Raw genomic sequence first — 17335 nt, 5'->3', positions numbered from 1 at the left:
TCACAGCTAGCTACTTCAACTATATTTCTTTTACATTAAAATAAACTTTTTAAAAAGGAATCAAATTTTATAGCCCACAAGAAATATTACATTTTATAAAGGATAACTTTGTCAAAAAATGTCTTCAAATAGGAAATGCATCAAAATGTTAATAATGAATACATTATTCTGTATTTTTCAAATTCTCTACCATGATGAGTATTACCATTAAACTGTGATAACAGCTTAAATTTTTATTGCTAAAATTTTGCTCAAATGGGCATCCTTTCAATTTATCTTTCAATGTCATCTCCAAAGCAATCAGTCTCCAGTCTCTTAAAAGAGATAAACTTCTGCTGTTTGAATTCTGCCCAGGTGTGCACCTATTTTTGCGGTGGGAGGACAGTCCTCTCCTTTATCCTATTCCTATTGTCATTTTTCCATAAATGAGAATGGAAATCTATATCCTATGAACATTAATTTTAAAATGTATAAATGACGGAGGAAACATTACACATTAGGGAAAGAAGGAGAAAAGAAGAGGGGGGAGGGAGGAGAGGAGAGTCAGGGAGAAAGCTAAGGTGAAACCCTCAAATAGGATGAAAATGCAGATATCCTTCACCCTCCTCTCTAGCTCTGAAAGTCCTAGTCATTATGAAATATCCAGCCTGGAATCTACTTCCTTCAAGAAGACTTTAAGGGCCAGCCTAACTATAAATAATGTTTCCAAAATCTTAACTCCTATAAAATCTAGTTTTTCTTAGGATGTTTAATCATTACTTAAGATATAACATTAATAGTTTCTTTTCTTTTCTTTTTTTTTTTTGAGACGGTGCTTCGTTCTTGTTGACCAGGCTGGAGTGCAGTGGCGTGATCTCGGCTCACTGCAACCCTCCGCCTCCCAGGTTCAAGTGATTCTCCTGCCTCAGCCTCCCAGGTAGCTGGGATTACAGGCATGTGCCACCATACCCAGCTAATTTTGTTTGTTTTGTTTGTTTTGAGACAGAGTTTCACTCTTGTTGCCCAGGCTGGAATGCAGTGGCACAATTTCAGCTCACTGCAACTTCCACCTCCCTGGTTCAAGCGATTCTCCTGTCTCAGCCTCCTGAGGAGCTGAGATTACAGGCACGTGCCACCACGCCCGGCTAATTTTTTGTATTTTTAGTAGGGATGGGGTTTCACCATGTCGGCCAGGCTGGTCTAGAACTCCTGACCTTAGGTGGTCCACCCACCTCAGCCTCCCAAAGTGCTGGGATTACAGGTGTGGGCCACCATGCCTGGCCAACATTGATAGTTTCAAAACAGATCAACCTTTTGAGCCCAGAAATTAAAACATAGATAATACTTTTTTTTTGAGATGGAGTTTCGCTTTTGTTGCTCGTCCTGGAGTGCAATGGCATGATCTCGGCTGACTGCAACCTTGGCCTCCCGGGTTCAAGTGATTCTCCTGTCTCAGCCTCCCTAGTAGCTGAGATTACAGGCATGCGCCACCACGCCTGGCTAATTTTGTATTTTTAGTAGAGATGGGGTTTCTCCATGTTGGTCAGGCTGGTCTCGAACTCCTGACCTCAGGTGATCCACCTGCCTCGGCCTCCCAAAGTGCTGGGATTACAGGCATGAGCCACCGTGCCCAGCCGAACACAGATAATATATTTTCTTTTTCTTTTTTTCTTTTTTTTGAGATGGAGTCTTGCTCTGTCACCCAGGCTGAAGTGCAGTGGCAAGATCTTGGCTCACTGCAACCTCCACCTCTCGGGTTCAAGCAATTCTCCTGCCTCATCTGTTCAGGACCTAGCTACATCTGAAGGAAATCATGACACTTTAAAAAGAAAAAAAAATCTGTATTTTGCAATGTCAGTTCCCCATGTTCTTTAGCTAAATGCATGGAAATACATTTGTTACTACAGGTCTCAGACCAAGTATCAGAATCACACAGATGACAAAATAGAATTAAATCAAAGTAAGAAAGCTGGTTGCAGAGAACTGAGTTTTCTGGAACCCTGGAAAATATTTGTAAATAGCCCATTTCCAACAAAAGAACAAAAAAGATTCATTCTCAACGGAGACCAAAATCCTGAATATGTAAAAAGGCAAGGTACTCTTTTTATTCTCTCATCTGATATGATCCTACTTGCAGGGGGCAAGGGAAACTACATTAGTATAGTACACCTGTTTTGAAATGACTTTGCCTCCCAATAATAATTAGTATCATTGGCTTATTGGGAACTTAATCTAACTTGATGTGTATGTAATCTTTTCTTGTGAATCAAAATTCACCTGAAACCCTATACAGCCTTTATTTTTAATCTACTCCAAAGCAATGATTACTTTGAAATATGAATATAAAAATATTCAGCTGTCTTCTTAAATCTTAGCCAACTGATGTGTTCATGTTCAGTAGAAATTTCTCTTCCCTTGAATGAACAGTTTTACCTTTATAAGAAATGACTTTGGATAAAATTATTATGCCTATATACACAAGACTTATGACTGAATCATCTCCTATTTTGAATGAAACAATTATTTTTGCTTATGTGCATTTTCTACTTTTATATAATTATTTAGGAATAAACAACAACAACAACAACAAATGAGAACCAGGAATATCATATAGCAAAAGATCCTGCTGTAAAAATAAATGCTGTATTCAATAAATATTTATTGAGAATTGATAGTCCAGATGCTGAGGTTATAAAAATGAATACACCACAGTCATTGCTCTTCAGTAGTTCTCAGGCCTATTCATTAATTGATTAATTCATTCAAAAAATACATATTGAGCATATACTGTATAGCAAGCACTGTTCCAGGTGTCAGAGATACAGCAGTGGAGAGACAAAAATAATGTCCTTCATGGAGCTTACATTCTAGTTGGGAAATAAGATAATAAAAATGAAAAAATATCGAATATCAGATAGAAATAAATGCTATGGAAAAATAAAGAGGAAAAGGGATAGCGAGTCTGGCTGGGGTGCACAGGCAATACATTTATGAATTCCATATTCATAAAAACATATATACAATGTGGAAAGTATAAAACAGATACCACATAGGCTACTGACAAGAACATTAAAAGAAGACTTTAAGGGGAAAGGGAGAAGGCAACGTCAGGGAAGCTTCCTGGAGACAACATTTCAGATGAATCTTAAGAGGATGAGATGGAATTAATTGGAAAAGGTTGAGTGAGGGAAGAAAATACCAAGCATTTCTATACCAAAAGTAGAAGACACCATGGCCATGTTAGAAAATAAAATCTAAGAATGTTAACAATTTTAAATACCCTGTTAGGTCCTAGGGTTACAAAGTCATATTCCCATACTACAAGGAGCTCACAGTTGGGTTTGGGTGGCAGACAAGTAAATAAGTAATACAAAAGACAAGCACTATTAAAAAAAAAAAGATACCTATGAAAAGTGGTATCTAAAAAAAGTGGAAGGTAGAACACAAAAGAGAATAAGGTATGTCACTGCCCTCAAGCCAAGCAAAGCAGAACACTTACTTGCTTTTAGAAAGGTACAAAGAGTTTTGAGAGGTTTAGTGTGGCTAAGATGTAGGAGAGATGAGGTGATTCAGGTAGTTCAGGGTAAGAGAGTAAGGCACAAACAACCAAGGTGAGAAAAGTCAAACATCTAACTGCTTAGATGTAAACACAATTTATTATTGCCCCTTCTCATCTCATTATTACAAGATATTTTGACCATAAGATAGAGGAAAATACACAAAAACACTGGAAAAAAGGAGGTTTCAGTTATTATTATTTCCTGGGGAAAATGAATGAAGAGTTGCTACTTTTTGAAGTACATTATCTAATCCCATTAAAATGGCTGTAATTTTTTTAAAGAAGAAAATAAGTGTTGGCAGGGATGCAGAGAAATTGGAATCCTTGTACATTGATTGTGGAAATATAAAATGGTTCAGCTGCTACGGAAAAAAGTTTGGCGGTAATTCTATGTTTAACTATTCGAAGGACCATCAAAAAGTGCACACAGCAGCTTCACTGGTAGACATACAGTCACGTACCATATAAAGACATTTCCATCAGCAACAACAGAACCATATGATTATAATACCCTATTTTCACTGTACCTTTTCTATGTTTAGATACACGAATACCATTGTGTTACAATTGCATACAGTATTCAGTATACTAACTGTACAGATTTGTAGCCTAGGAGAAACAGGCTATATCATATAGCTTAGGTATGTCATAGGCTATACCATCTTGGTTTGTGAAACATACTCTATGATGTTCATACAATGGGGCATTTCTCAGAATGTATCCCTGACGTTATGCATGACTATATACCCAAAAGAAATGAAAACAAGTACTCAAACAAATCCATGTACATAAATATTCACAGCAGCATTATTCACAAAAGCCAAAGAGAGTGGAAACAACCCAAATGTCCATCAAGAGACAAAGGAACACCAACAAATCGTGGTATATCTCTATGATGGAATATCATTCAGCCATAAAAGGAATGAGTACTGATAATATGCTATTACATGAATGAACCTTGAAAACATTATGCTAAGTTAAAGAAGCCATACACAAAAGGTCACATACCATATGATTCCATTTATATGAAATACCTAGAATAGGTAAATTTATAGAGACAAACTACAGGTTGGTGGTTGTCAGGGGCTGGGGAGAGGGGAAAATGGAGAGCAACTACTTAAGGGGTATAGGGTTTCCTTTGGGGGTGATGAAAATGTTTTGGAACTGGATAGAGTGGTAGCTGCACAACACTGTGAATACACTAAATGCCACTGAATTGTTCATTTTAAAATAGTTAATTTTAAGTTACACATTTCACCTCAATCTAAAAAAGAAAATAAAAGACTCTGCAGTTCTGGTATAAATCTGACAGTTTCTGCTCTACTGGCTTACTTTCCTAGAGCAGCCAGCCTCATCTGTATAAATGGCTGCTTATGATCTGTTACGAAATGCACCCCTGTTAGAAGTGCACATGAAAATAAGATTAACAATTTCTTGAATAAGGGCCTGAGAAATTTTGGAACTTGAGTTTGTGAAGGCTATTTTTCATCACCCAGAAGTTATATTTTAGATAGTACTATACTACATTTTAATGTGTAATGAAAATATTATACTACTTCAATTAAACCTACATAATAAAGAGGAAAAATACATTATTGACATATTTCTATTTATAAGTAAATTTAAGGCAGTCAAGGCAAAATTACCAATAGACTAAATTTCCAACACCCTATAGGAAATAATGACAGTATCTGTGCCCATCACTATATCACCTTGATAAGCAAGGACAAATTCCAAATGAAGTTCACAGAAAGGCAAGCAACCACAAGACATAAATAATAGCTAAAAGATCTTTTAGGAAAACTTAGCTACTGCTCATTTTTTTAGCATGTTTGTGTGGACAGTGTTTCTTCCATCTGAGCTGCCATAAAATGGGAAGAATCTGGGATAATGGAAATCCTGAAAGAGAATCACTTATCACAGAAACAAAACCACAGAAAGATTCTAAGCCACTACAACAGTAAGAAGCATAATCAAAATTCATGACACAGAATATCTGTAGCAGGGGTCCCCAACCCCTGGGTTGAAGACCAGTGCCAGTCTGTGGCCTGCTAGGAACAGGCTGCACAGCAGGAGGTGAGTGGTGGGCAAGACAGCGTTATTGCCTGAGCGCTGCCTCCTGTCAGATCAGCGGTGGCACTAGATTCTCATAGGCGTGTGAACCATAGTGTGAACAGTGTACGCAAGGGATCTAGGTGGTGCATTCCTTATGAGAATCTAACTAATGACTGATGACGTGAGGTAAAAAACAGTTTCATCCCCTAAACCACCCCCTACTCGCTGTCTGTGGAAAAACTGTCTTCCATGAAACCAGTCACTGGGGCCAAAAAGGTTGGGGACTGCTGATTTATAGAATGAATGGGTATTACTTATCTGCTAAAAATCTCCACAGTGATTGTACTTGATTGTAATGATTGGATTGTATATCCTTTACTTCCTAAGTAATAATAGTATGTGTATTTTTAAAATTACTTTTATACATCACCTTAGAGATGAACGCATTATCAGTGATGCATGACAAGATTTCTATAGGTGGCTGTTTGCTAAATTGTTAAGTCTATCTGGATGAAAGACTCAGTTAAAACAGATTTTCATTAACATTATTCTTTTATTTAAAAAAAATCCAGGGTCTCACTCTGTCACCCAGGCTGGAATGCAGTGGCGCAATCATGGTTCACTGCAGCCTTGACCTCCTAGACTCAAGCAATCCTCCTCCCTTAGCCTCCCAAGTAGCTGGGACCACAGGCATGTGCCACCATGCCCAGTTAATTTTTTTAAGTTTTTTTTTTTTTTTTTGTAGACATGGCGGTCTCACTATGTTGCCCAGGCTAGTCTTGAACTCCTGGGCTCAAGGAATCCTCATGCCTTGGTGTCCCAAAGTGTTGGGATTACAGGTGGGAGCCACTGTTCCAGGCTCTTAACTTTATTCTTAATTGTAGAAAAATAAGTGTCTTATGACTTACCAGCTGTTGAGATTTTTTTTCAAATAACTTAAATATTGAACTTAAGTGAAATATATTTGAAGATCAAGAAAACCAGAAAGACAGACCTTATTTTAATATCCTAAAATCTTATTAATATTTTTGTTGGTAGAGAAAATTATCAAACATTGACCTTGCTCCATCTCTGTTCTGCCTCTCAACCTAGTCAGAGGCTCCCTTGCTCATCTTTCCCTGTAAGATGTGAGCCAGTTAAACGGTAGCAGCTTCCGGCCTTCCTCAGAAACACAATGAATGCCCCTTACCTTCTGAGTTTATCTGATGTCAGTGTTCCTAGCTTGGATTATGACACTTTGCTACAAATCCTGCTGATACTGTTGATTTTAATCCTAGACTTCTTTATTGCATTCTATTCCCAGTTTCGTTTTCCCTGTATCACAAGGAAATCCCTAACTGACTGTTCCTAATCCTCTCTAGACTGCTTTCTTACATTCCCTTCTACCTAAAAACTTACTATCTGAATCTGTCTTTACCTCCTTCACTCTCCCATTTCTCACCTAAAAAACAACAAAAAAAGGAATCTTCTACTTTAGGCTACTTCAGCCACCAGGTGCTCTGAAACCCAACACCTCCCCTCTCCTCAAAAATGGATCCCTGACTCATCTGTTCTTTCTTATTTATTTATTTATTTTACTTTAAGTTCTGGGATACATAGAACATGCAGGCTTGTTACATAAGTACACGTGTACCACTGGTGGTTTGCTGCACCTATCGACCCATCCTCTAAGTTCCCTCCCCTCACCCTCACCCCTGGTGTGTGATGTTCCCCTCCCTGTGTCCATGTGTTCCCACTGTTCAACTCCCACTTATGAGTGAGAAAATGTGGTGTTTCATTTTCTGTTCCTGTGTTAGTTTGCTGAGGATGATGGCTTCCAGCTTCATCAATGTCCCTGAAAAGGACATGATCTCATTCCTTTTTATGGCTGCATCATCTGTTCTTTCTTTGCCACTCCCCTCCTACACTGGCTCTTTTCCCTTAGCATCTAAGCATATTCAAATTGCTTCACTAGGAGGCCCTTCTAACCTCCCCTCCCACTCTTTCCTTCTCTATCATCCTCCCCTTCCTCCTAATAGATAGCTAACACTGATGGTGAATGGACCGAGCCACATACCTACTTGCTTTCCGTGTATACAACAAGACTATGAGATGGATTATTATTTATCTCCATCTTACAGCTAAGAAAAACTCTAACATGAAAAAAGTAACTTGCCTAAGGTAATACAACTAGCAAGCGAAAGGAGCAAGATATGAATCCATGTGGTTTGATTTCAGGGCCTGAGCTTTTAACTACTATGAAACATAGCCCCATATAGAACTTCCATTAAAAGAGTTGCTTACATTTATCATTCCCTTTACATAACCATTTACTTTCTTAACCACAGCAATTTCTTTCCAAACCACTTAACTAAAATCTTTAAAAGGCCCACAGTAACTAATTGTCAAATTCAAGGGTCACATTTTAAGGCTCCTATGGCAGGACTTAACCAAACTGAATGCTAACTCCATGAGTTCACTGGTCTGATTCACATCTGATCTCCATAGTTTTTATTTCTTAGTCTATTTTAAGCACTGTCCAATAGACCTTTCTGTGATAATGGAAATGTTCTATTATATGTACTGATCAATATGGTAGCCACTAACTACACGTGGCTACTGAACACCAGAAATGTGGTTAGTATGATTGAGAAACTGAATTTTTAATTTAATTTAATTTAAATTTAAAGAGCCACATGCAGTCAGTGTCCATCCTATTGGACAACAAAGGCATGGGCTCCTCTTCCTCTGCCAGCCCTTTCAACACCGTAGAAGAGCTCCGTCCTTGGTCCTCTTGGCTGATTCCACTCTCCTCCCTGTAGCATCTCCCCGTTAAAGACTCTTACACCTCTCCTCAGGAACCTATCTCTATCTTCAATTGCCCACATCTTCACATGCAAGCACCACAAGGCACCCCAAGTACACCATTTTCAGTATTGAAATGTTTCATCATCTCATTGTCAAGTCTACTCCCCAACAGTACAGTTCCTACTCAGAGAATGGTACCACATCTCTTCCAGCCCCGAGGCAAATACAAGTATTCATTTTAAATTACTCCCTTTCCTTCCTTCTTCAAAAAAAAAAAAAAAAAAAGAAAAGAAAAAAGAAAATTTGACCCCTAGCTTCTATTGCCACTGCTCTAGGCCAGGATGCTATATAATGGGTCTAATTGAAAGAATAATGGAGTCTAGTTTTCGGCTTCAAGCAAGATGTAAAGTATAACATGGCTGGAAAATTCTTTTATACCAAAAATTCTTTAATATCTGTTAGAAAAAAAATGAAAAAAGTAACATGAAATAAAACTAAGCTGCTCTCTAAGGGAGAAGGGAGAAAATTATAGACAATCTCTAATAATCTGTGCCAAAAGCAGCATTTTAGAAACAAATCCTCTCTTTAATGTTCTGAATTTCTATTAGTAATGAACAAAAACAGATACTACCTATAAAATTCTAAATTTGTTACTGGGTTATCTCATGTCAAAAAGATCAATTGCTCATTCAGTCATTTAACAAAAGTATAATCTTAATTCAGATGTCACTTCCTATTCGCACAGCTTCAGTAATTATAGCACCCTTCTTCCCCTTGACCCCCACCCGTGACCTAAAGTTTTAAAATCCCCATGTGCACCAGTAAGCAGAGCCAGGGCAAGTTTCTCAATATGTACTGATCAGAATCTTGTAGAAGCCATATCCTGTAACTGACATCAATCAAATCAAACACTAAAGGGAGGTCTATCTTTCCTACAGGTGTTTGATATTTGCTCCTAAACCACCAAGATCCTTCACTGAGCTCCTGAGGCGCTCTGGAAATGTTTCAGCCACTTTCAATGACCCACTAATTAAAAATTAGCTATAAAGGTACTCCAAAAAAAATTAGTATTTCTACTCTCAGGCTTATAAGAGCAGCTTGGCCAGTGCAGAATGTAGTCTACACAATAAAATATGTAATAAATTTTAAAATAATAATAAAAGCAGTAAGAATATTAAAAATGGCCTCTGGATTAACGTAAGTTCAAAAGGAAAATAATCCTTAAGTGTCTGAAATTTGCAAATGCTCCATTCTGGTTTAACAAGAACTATCTTGAGGTCTATTTTGAGGCTTCTCTGGAAAACACTGGTATTTCATCTGGAAATTATTTCCAAAACTAGTGCTGGTTCAAGGCATCAAGTTGTTAAATTACGATGAAGAATAGCAAGTCTATTCACTGGTACCCTGGTCTTTCAGGATTCTTTCTCTTCACCATGGAGAAAATGATATCTGATCATGCTCTTTTATGAATATAATGTCCTAATATCAGCCATAGCACTAGTAAATCCCAAAGAATTAATAAGATCACTGGTTACTAGGAACTTTGGATGACAATATTTTTGGAATACTAGCCCATAAATAGTATTCCAAATATACTATTGTATTTATGTATATTAGGTTATATTAACAAATTTCTTTTGACATATTCATTTGCCTGAAATATAGTGCTATTATCCTGGGGAAAAGTCATTTTGATATGAACAGAAGACAGGGAAATATTGGGTAGAAGAGGGTGGTTCTCCAGCAAAGGCCCCACTCTCAAGCCTGGAAACCCGTGGTCCTAAATGGGAACAGGTATTTCTGTTTTCGCACCCAAAAGTTGCCTTTTGGCCTGCCATACCCCGCTATCGTGGCTCCATATAACCCCCAGACCCCAGGCTCCAGAAGACATGAACAGTAGAGCAGAAGAATGGCAGAATGGTGTGGCAGAAGAGAAGAGAAGGACTGTCTGAATGTCGAGAGGAATTTGACTGGGGGCGGTCAAAGAGGAGATCAGCTGCTGGATGGCCAAACTCCAGGGGAAGATCATCTTCCCATTCCATTCCCTTTCCAGCTCCCCATGCATCCTGCTAAGAGCCACCTCCACCACACAACAAAACCCCTGAATTCATCCTTCAAGTCCATGTGTGACCTGATTCTTCCTGGACGCCACACAGGGACTTGGGTACCAAGAGGATCACTGAGCTAACACTTAAGCTGTCTGTGGATGGCAAGGCTAAAAGAGTGCACCAAAACATGTGCCCACTTGGGCTTCGGGAGTTGCAGACACCTACCCCTAGACACTACCATGTGGCCAGAGCCCAGAAAATGCTTACCCCAACTCCTGCACCTGCCAGTCTGTGTGCTTCCCTTCCTCTAAGAGGTTTGAGCGTGTGGCAGCCAAACATATGAGCCACTCCCTGTCGCATGTCCTGCAAGGGAGGTCAGGGAACTCTCCCCTTTCAATTCGAATGAAAAAAAGCAAGTGAAAAAGGACAGCATAGGGAAGGCTTCGATCTATCTATCATAATTCAGATGAAAAAAGACAGTTAATTGACTGTAAATTCATTACAACAGATGAGTCAGCTGCTTTAAAACAATTTTTCACATTACAAAACAAATATCAGAAAATCTTATTAAATATATTAACATTTATATTAAAATATAATATTTAAATATTCTTTTTACCTTCATTATAAAAAATTATAATAATAAGCAAATGGTAAGTTTTCAAAGATAATAATAAAGCAAAAGGTAATGATGGTAAAGGCTGCAATGAAGTCTGAAGAACCGGAATACTGTCTAATTCTGTGAATGACTAAAAGATAAAAGATCTAGAAATCAGATGACATAATAGAAATCTTCTGAAAGAATTACAGACATTTAGGACAGATTTCTTCCCCCATCTCGGCTTTGACTGTTTCTTCATGCTGAACATATATTGCCTAGCATCATCATGATTTAAACCCTACCCAGCCTGTAAGATACAGTTTCAGTTCCACCTTCTCCAAAGCCTTCTCTGATCCTCCCAGCTAGAAACACTTTTCCCCTACACTGAATTCTCATGGGTTCACATACTTCTCAGGAATTGTCTCGATTTCTGTTATATTACATGTTCATATATATTTTCTCTGTAAGATAAATTTATTGAGAACAAAATCAGTCTTTTATTCAACTTCACTGATGTTACTTAGTACTGTATTTTGTGCATTGGAGACAAAAAGAAACAACAGGGCAGGCATGGTGGCTCACACCTATAATCCCAGCAGGAGGCCGAGGCAGGTGGATCGCTTGATGCCAGGAGTTCAAGATCAGCCTGGGCAACACTGTGAAACCCAGTCTCTATTAGAAATACAAAAATTAGCTGGGCATGGGGGCACACACCTGTAATCCTGGCTACTTGGGAGGCTGAGGCAGGAGAACTGCATGAATGCAGGAGGTGGAGGTTGCAGTGAGCCGAGATCGTGCCACTACACTCCAGCCTGGGTGACAGAGTGAGACTCTGTCTCCAAAAAAAAAAAAAAAGAAAGAAAAAAGAAACAACATAGCTCAAACGGTAAAAGAATGGTTCTGGGCTGGGTGCAGTTGCTCACACCTCTAATCCCAGCACTTTGGGAAGCCAAGGTGGGCAGATCACCTGAGGTCTGGAGTTGGAGACCAGCCTGACCAACATGAAGAAACCCTGTCTCTACTGAAAATACAAAATTAGTCAGGTGTGGTGGTGCATGCCTATAATCCCAGCTTCTTGGGAGGCTGAGGCAGGAGAATTGCTTGACCTCGGGAGGCAGAGGATCGTGCCATTGCACTCCAGCCTGGGCAAAGACAGTGAAACTCCATCTCAAAAAAAGAATGGTTCTGCTCCCTTTTATAGCTATCTGTGTGACCTTCATCAGGTGACTAAACATCTCTGAGCCTCAACTTCCTTATTTATAAAAAGAGATCCTTATTTATAAAAAGAGAAAAATAATGTTTCATGAGGTTTTTATAAGGATTAAATGAGATACTATGTAAAATGTTTAAATCATCCAGTAAATACTTAATCAATGCTAGCCACTATCATCATATTCTAGTACAAATGATTATAACAAATTGTTTTATAATAAATTACTACTTTATAGTAATTAATTTGTAATAAATTGTCAAATGAATGGAAAAGAGTTAAAATGTGACAATGACTTCCAGAAGAGCTTTAATTTCTTAAAAGATGACAAACTCCTAAGGACAAAATTCAAAAGAATGTAGAAAAACAGAGTTGTAATACCAGAGAACAGGTAACATTAGAAAGTACTGTGTTCTGTGTCAGTGCATGAACCCAGGCACAGGGCAGATAACCATCTTTCAGGAGTACTGATGAAAGAGGTCTGCTCTTTGAGTTAAAAGTGAGCAAAACTTTAATGTTTGTCCAATAGGCCTTTTTCCCTCAATATTTCTTTACATCAAAATAGTTGATTTAGTTTTTTCCTACCAAATCTTGTAAAACTTCAAACAACTTCTTTACTTTTCCAACTATCATCTAAAATAGAGTTGATCAGGTTTAATTTAGGAGAAAATCTTGTGGGAAAGCAGAACAACAGCCCATCAAAGATGGGCCTAATAATCATCCTAATTCCTGGAAGCTGTGAATTTGTTACCTTACACGGCAAAAGGTATTTTGCAAATCCAATGAAGTTCAGGATAGTAAGTGTCCTTTAAAGAAAAGATGGGGACAGGAGAGTTAGAGAAGGAAATATGATCATGGAAGCAGGGTTGAGGGGAGGAGGGGGACAGGAAAGGGAGGGAGGAAAACAGATTTGATGATGCTATACATCTGGCTTTGAAGATGGAGGAAGGGGCCATAAGCCAAGGAGTGCAGGTGGTCTCTAGAAGCTGGAAAAGAGAAGGAAATGGACTTTCCATAGTACTTCCAGAAGAAATAAAGCACTTACAACACTCTGATTTTAGGACTCTGACCCCCCAAACTGTAAGATAATAAGTTTGTGTTCTGTTTTACCCAGCAATTCTACTCCTAGGTATGTATCCCAAAGAATTGAAAAACGGAACTCAAACAGATACTTGTACACCAAAGTTCATTGCAACATTATTCATAATAGCCAAACAGTAAAAACAATCCAGCTGTCCATTAACAGATGAATGCATAAACAAAATGTAGTATATACATACAATGGAATATCTTATAAAAAAATAAAGTTCTGATAGATGCTACAACATGGAATAACAACCTTGAGAACACAGAATAGAGTTTACCAAAGGTGGAGGAGAGGGACGAATGGGGAAATATCATCTTTCCAAAGAGAAGCATCCTTGTGCAAACAACTATGTTATAAAAAATATTACCATTCCCTTCTATCTCTTTCTTTTTTGGTGATAGGATATTATTTTGGCAAAATAATCCAATGTTCCATTTTCTTCATTCCTGAGTTTGGACTGCTGATCTAGGCTACAGAAAGGTCATACAGTTGAACCCTGAACAACAGAGTCAAGGGTGTCGACCCCACAAACAGTTGAAAATCTGCATGTAACATCTGACTCCCACAAAACTCAAATACTAATAGCCTACTGTTGACCAGAAGCGTTGCTGATAACATAAACAGTTGTCTAAAACATATTTGTTTATGTATTATATACTGTATTCTTACAGTAAAGTAAGCTAAAGAAAATCCTAAGTGAGAGAAAATATATTTACTATTCATTAAGTGGAAGTGGATCATCACAAAGATCTTCATCCTTGTCTTCATGCTGAGTAGGCTGAGAAGGAGGAACAGGAGGGGTCTTGCTGACTCAGAAATGGCAGAAGACAAAAAGCTGGAAGGGGAGGCAGGAGAGGCAGGCACACTTGGTGTAACTTTATGGAAATACACTGTAATTTCTGACTTTTTTGCTTTTTCATTTGTCTAAAAATGTTTCTATATGCTACCAATCCTTCTTCCACCATGTGCTTTAGTTTCAGTGCCCATATCATAAAAGGGTCCATGCTGTAAAAGAAGGCAAAAAGCAGTCTTTAATAGGATATAGATAGGGCTGTCCTGATCATAAACCCGATTGCATCTGCACAAAACAGTACTGTTAGCCTATTCCTTCCTGCCTTAAATCTTGGTGCACTTTCACGTCTTTCCTTACTAATAAATGTCCTTTGTGGCATTTTTTCCCTCTCAGAATGGGGCGCTTTTGTCTGCATTAAAAACCTGTTCAGGCAGATATCCTTTCTCTTCAATGATTTTCCTTCTTTTGTCTTATCTTTTTTTTTTTTTTGCAGGGGGTGGGGTGGGGGTAGAGATGGGGTCCAGGCTATGGTGCGGTTACAGGTGTGAGCCACCACAGACGGCCTTCATTGATTTTCTCCATGGCATCTGAGAACTTGAGGTCTGCTGCCTCTTGGTTGGCAAAAGCTGGTTCTCCCGTCATCCTGACATTTTTAAAGCCAAACATTTTTCTAAAATTATCAAACCATCCTTTGCTGGCATTAAATTCTCCAGCTTTAGATCCTTCACCTGCCTTTTAAGTTGTCGTATAACAACTGTGCTTCCTCTCAAATCACACTAGAGTCCAAAGGTATGTCTTTCTTATAGCAATGTTGCACTCACATAAAAGCTGCATTTTCTTTTTTCTTTCTTTTTTTTTGAGACAAGGTCTCACTATCACCCAGGCTGGAGTGCAGTGGCGTGATCTCAGCTCACTGTAGCCTCGACTGCCCAAGCTCAGGTGATTCTTCCACCTCTTCCCCCAAGCAGCTGGGAGTACAGGTGTGCACCACTACACCTCGTTTTTTTTTTTTTTTTTTTTTTTTCTTTTGAGACGGAGTTTTGCTCTTGTTGCCCAGGCTGGAGTGCAATGGCCCAATCTCAGCTCACTATAACCTCCACCTCCTGGCGTCAAGCAATTCTCCTGCCTCAGCCTCCAGAGTAGCTGGGATTACAGCTATACCATCCCCGGCTAATTTTTTTGTATTTTTAGTAGAGATGGGGTTTCACCATGTTGGTCAGGCTGGTCTCAAACTCCCGACCTCAGGTGATCCGCCCACCTTGGCCTCCCAAAGTGCTGGGATTACAAGCATGAGCCACGGCGCCCGGCTTAGTTTTTTATATTTTTAGTAGAGGCAAGGTTTCACCATGTTGCCCATGCTGGTCTCGAACTCCTGGGCTCAAGCAATCTGCCCACCTCAACCTCCCAAAGTGCTGGGATTACAGGCATGAGCCACTGCACCAGGCCTGTATTTTCAATGAAATAAAAAGGTATTTAGCAAAAAGTTCAAGCTTTTCATGTCTGCTGGTGTAGCTGCAGTGAAGGCTTCATGAATTTCCTTTCCTTTTTTTAAAAAAATGGTCCTTACACTTTATTTATCTTGAAATGGATGGCAACTATAACTGCAGACCTCAATCTATAGTACACATCAAGCAATTCAAATTTTTCCTGTATCGTCATGACTTGCCTCTGCTTTGGGGAACACTTCCAGCACCACCAGTGGTATTTTGTATAGGTCTTATGGCATTATTTAAGGTTTAGGTTATTGCACTAAACAGGATGCAAAATACTCAAGGACATAGAGAGATCACTTTTTACTGCAATACACAATTTACTGGATGAACTGTTCACTGTGACATCATTAGGGTCACATGGCATTTTAAATGGATACTCACAATACTTGAGATCATTGCAATAGCAACAAGAGGTGGCTACAAAATTATTACAGTAGTATAGTAGGTAATGCAGTTAATTTTATCCAATTATGATTTAATACGGTATTGTTTACATTTCTTTCTATTTATCTAGACTGTGAATGGTGCCATGTATATGATTGTTTGTGTGTGTAAATTTTGATACATTTTAAGGTTTTATAATTTTAATACACTTGTGATATTTCATGGTAATAAATGATAAAATAGTATCTACATATATTTTATGCATTCATTACATACCTTTTAATTTTCTTAATATTTCTAAATATTTCTCAATATTTCACAGTTCATTTGTGAGTTTTTCCAAATTGTTGCAAATCTCAAAAAAATTCCAACATATTTAATGAAAAATATTTGCATATAAGTGGAGCCACGCAGCTCAAATCCATGTTATTCAAGGATCAGCTGTATAACTAGGTTGGCTGGATATGCTAACACATTTATTTTCTTTGAGACTGACCATCAATAGGCTTATCAATCTTTTTTATAAATATACTTAACCTTGTAAGAGTATTTTAACAATTATGACATAAAGTATATATAATAAAGTGGCCAGCCACACACCTACAGTAAGAATTCAAAGAACAGTAGCTGCTGCCATTATTACTATTATCCCTGACTTCCTCTCAGATGACCAGCTCAACTACTTTAATGAGAAAAATGAAGCAATCTGATGTGAATTATTGCTCAGTTTTGCTTCTCCCTTCCATTTCAATTTTCTCTGTTACTGGATAATATTTGCTTCTTCTCCCCAGTTTTAGAGACACGGGGTAGTCTTTTTTTCATGTTCAGAGTCAACCCTTCATTCTGCACTTCTGATCCTAGACCTTCACCCCTACCTTGGTTCAATTAATTGTATTTCTTTCTCCACTCTCCTGCTCCCTGATGGGTCCTTCCACCTGACCTATAAACATACACAAATTTCTTCAAAGAAACACCTAATTAACACCACTATGGCACTTTTCTATACCTCCTCTTGAATTATTTACCATAATCTATCCAGAATCAGTTATTTATCTGTCTTACCTCTCAATGAACTGTTAACTCCTTAAAGACTGAGGGTTATTTCATCTATTTGCATTGTACATCCTAATAACACTGATTATAGTACTTTACACATGGAACGGGCACTTACGGAATACAGTTTTTAAAAACCTAAACTATAAACTTTCTGCAAACATATAAGGACTATGACAAAAAGTGCATCATTTGATTTTGCTTCTCAAATCAATGACAGAAGAAAGGCATAGAATTAACGTATCAACACAATCTTAAAATAATTTTACAATATCATTCTCCTCAA

At 38.2% G+C, this 17335-nt stretch overlaps 1 protein-coding gene across 9 annotated transcripts in view; it reads right to left on the bottom strand.

Annotated features, from left to right (window-relative positions):
- Nucleotides 1-17335, bottom strand: part of POU2F1 (POU class 2 homeobox 1) — a 210888-nt gene that overhangs the window by 74923 nt on the left and 118630 nt on the right. Inside the window, exon 1 of one of the 9 annotated variants that reach the window (XM_063625104.1) lies at nucleotides 14043-14329. The exons of the other annotated variants lie outside the window; for them this stretch is intronic. Coding sequence (XP_063481174.1) covers nucleotides 14043-14094 — 52 coding nt within the window. The 5' untranslated portion in view covers nucleotides 14095-14329. Of the gene's footprint in view, nucleotides 1-14042; nucleotides 14330-17335 lie in introns of those variants that run through there. 9 annotated transcript variants of the gene reach the window in all.

The sequence above is a fragment of the Symphalangus syndactylus genome, chromosome 12, assembly GCF_028878055.3.
Source record: "Symphalangus syndactylus isolate Jambi chromosome 12, NHGRI_mSymSyn1-v2.1_pri, whole genome shotgun sequence".
Lineage (NCBI taxonomy): Eukaryota > Metazoa > Chordata > Mammalia > Primates > Hylobatidae > Symphalangus > Symphalangus syndactylus.
The sequence above is the reverse complement of the archived record's forward strand: the minus strand, read 5'-3'. Positions and strand labels throughout refer to the sequence as shown.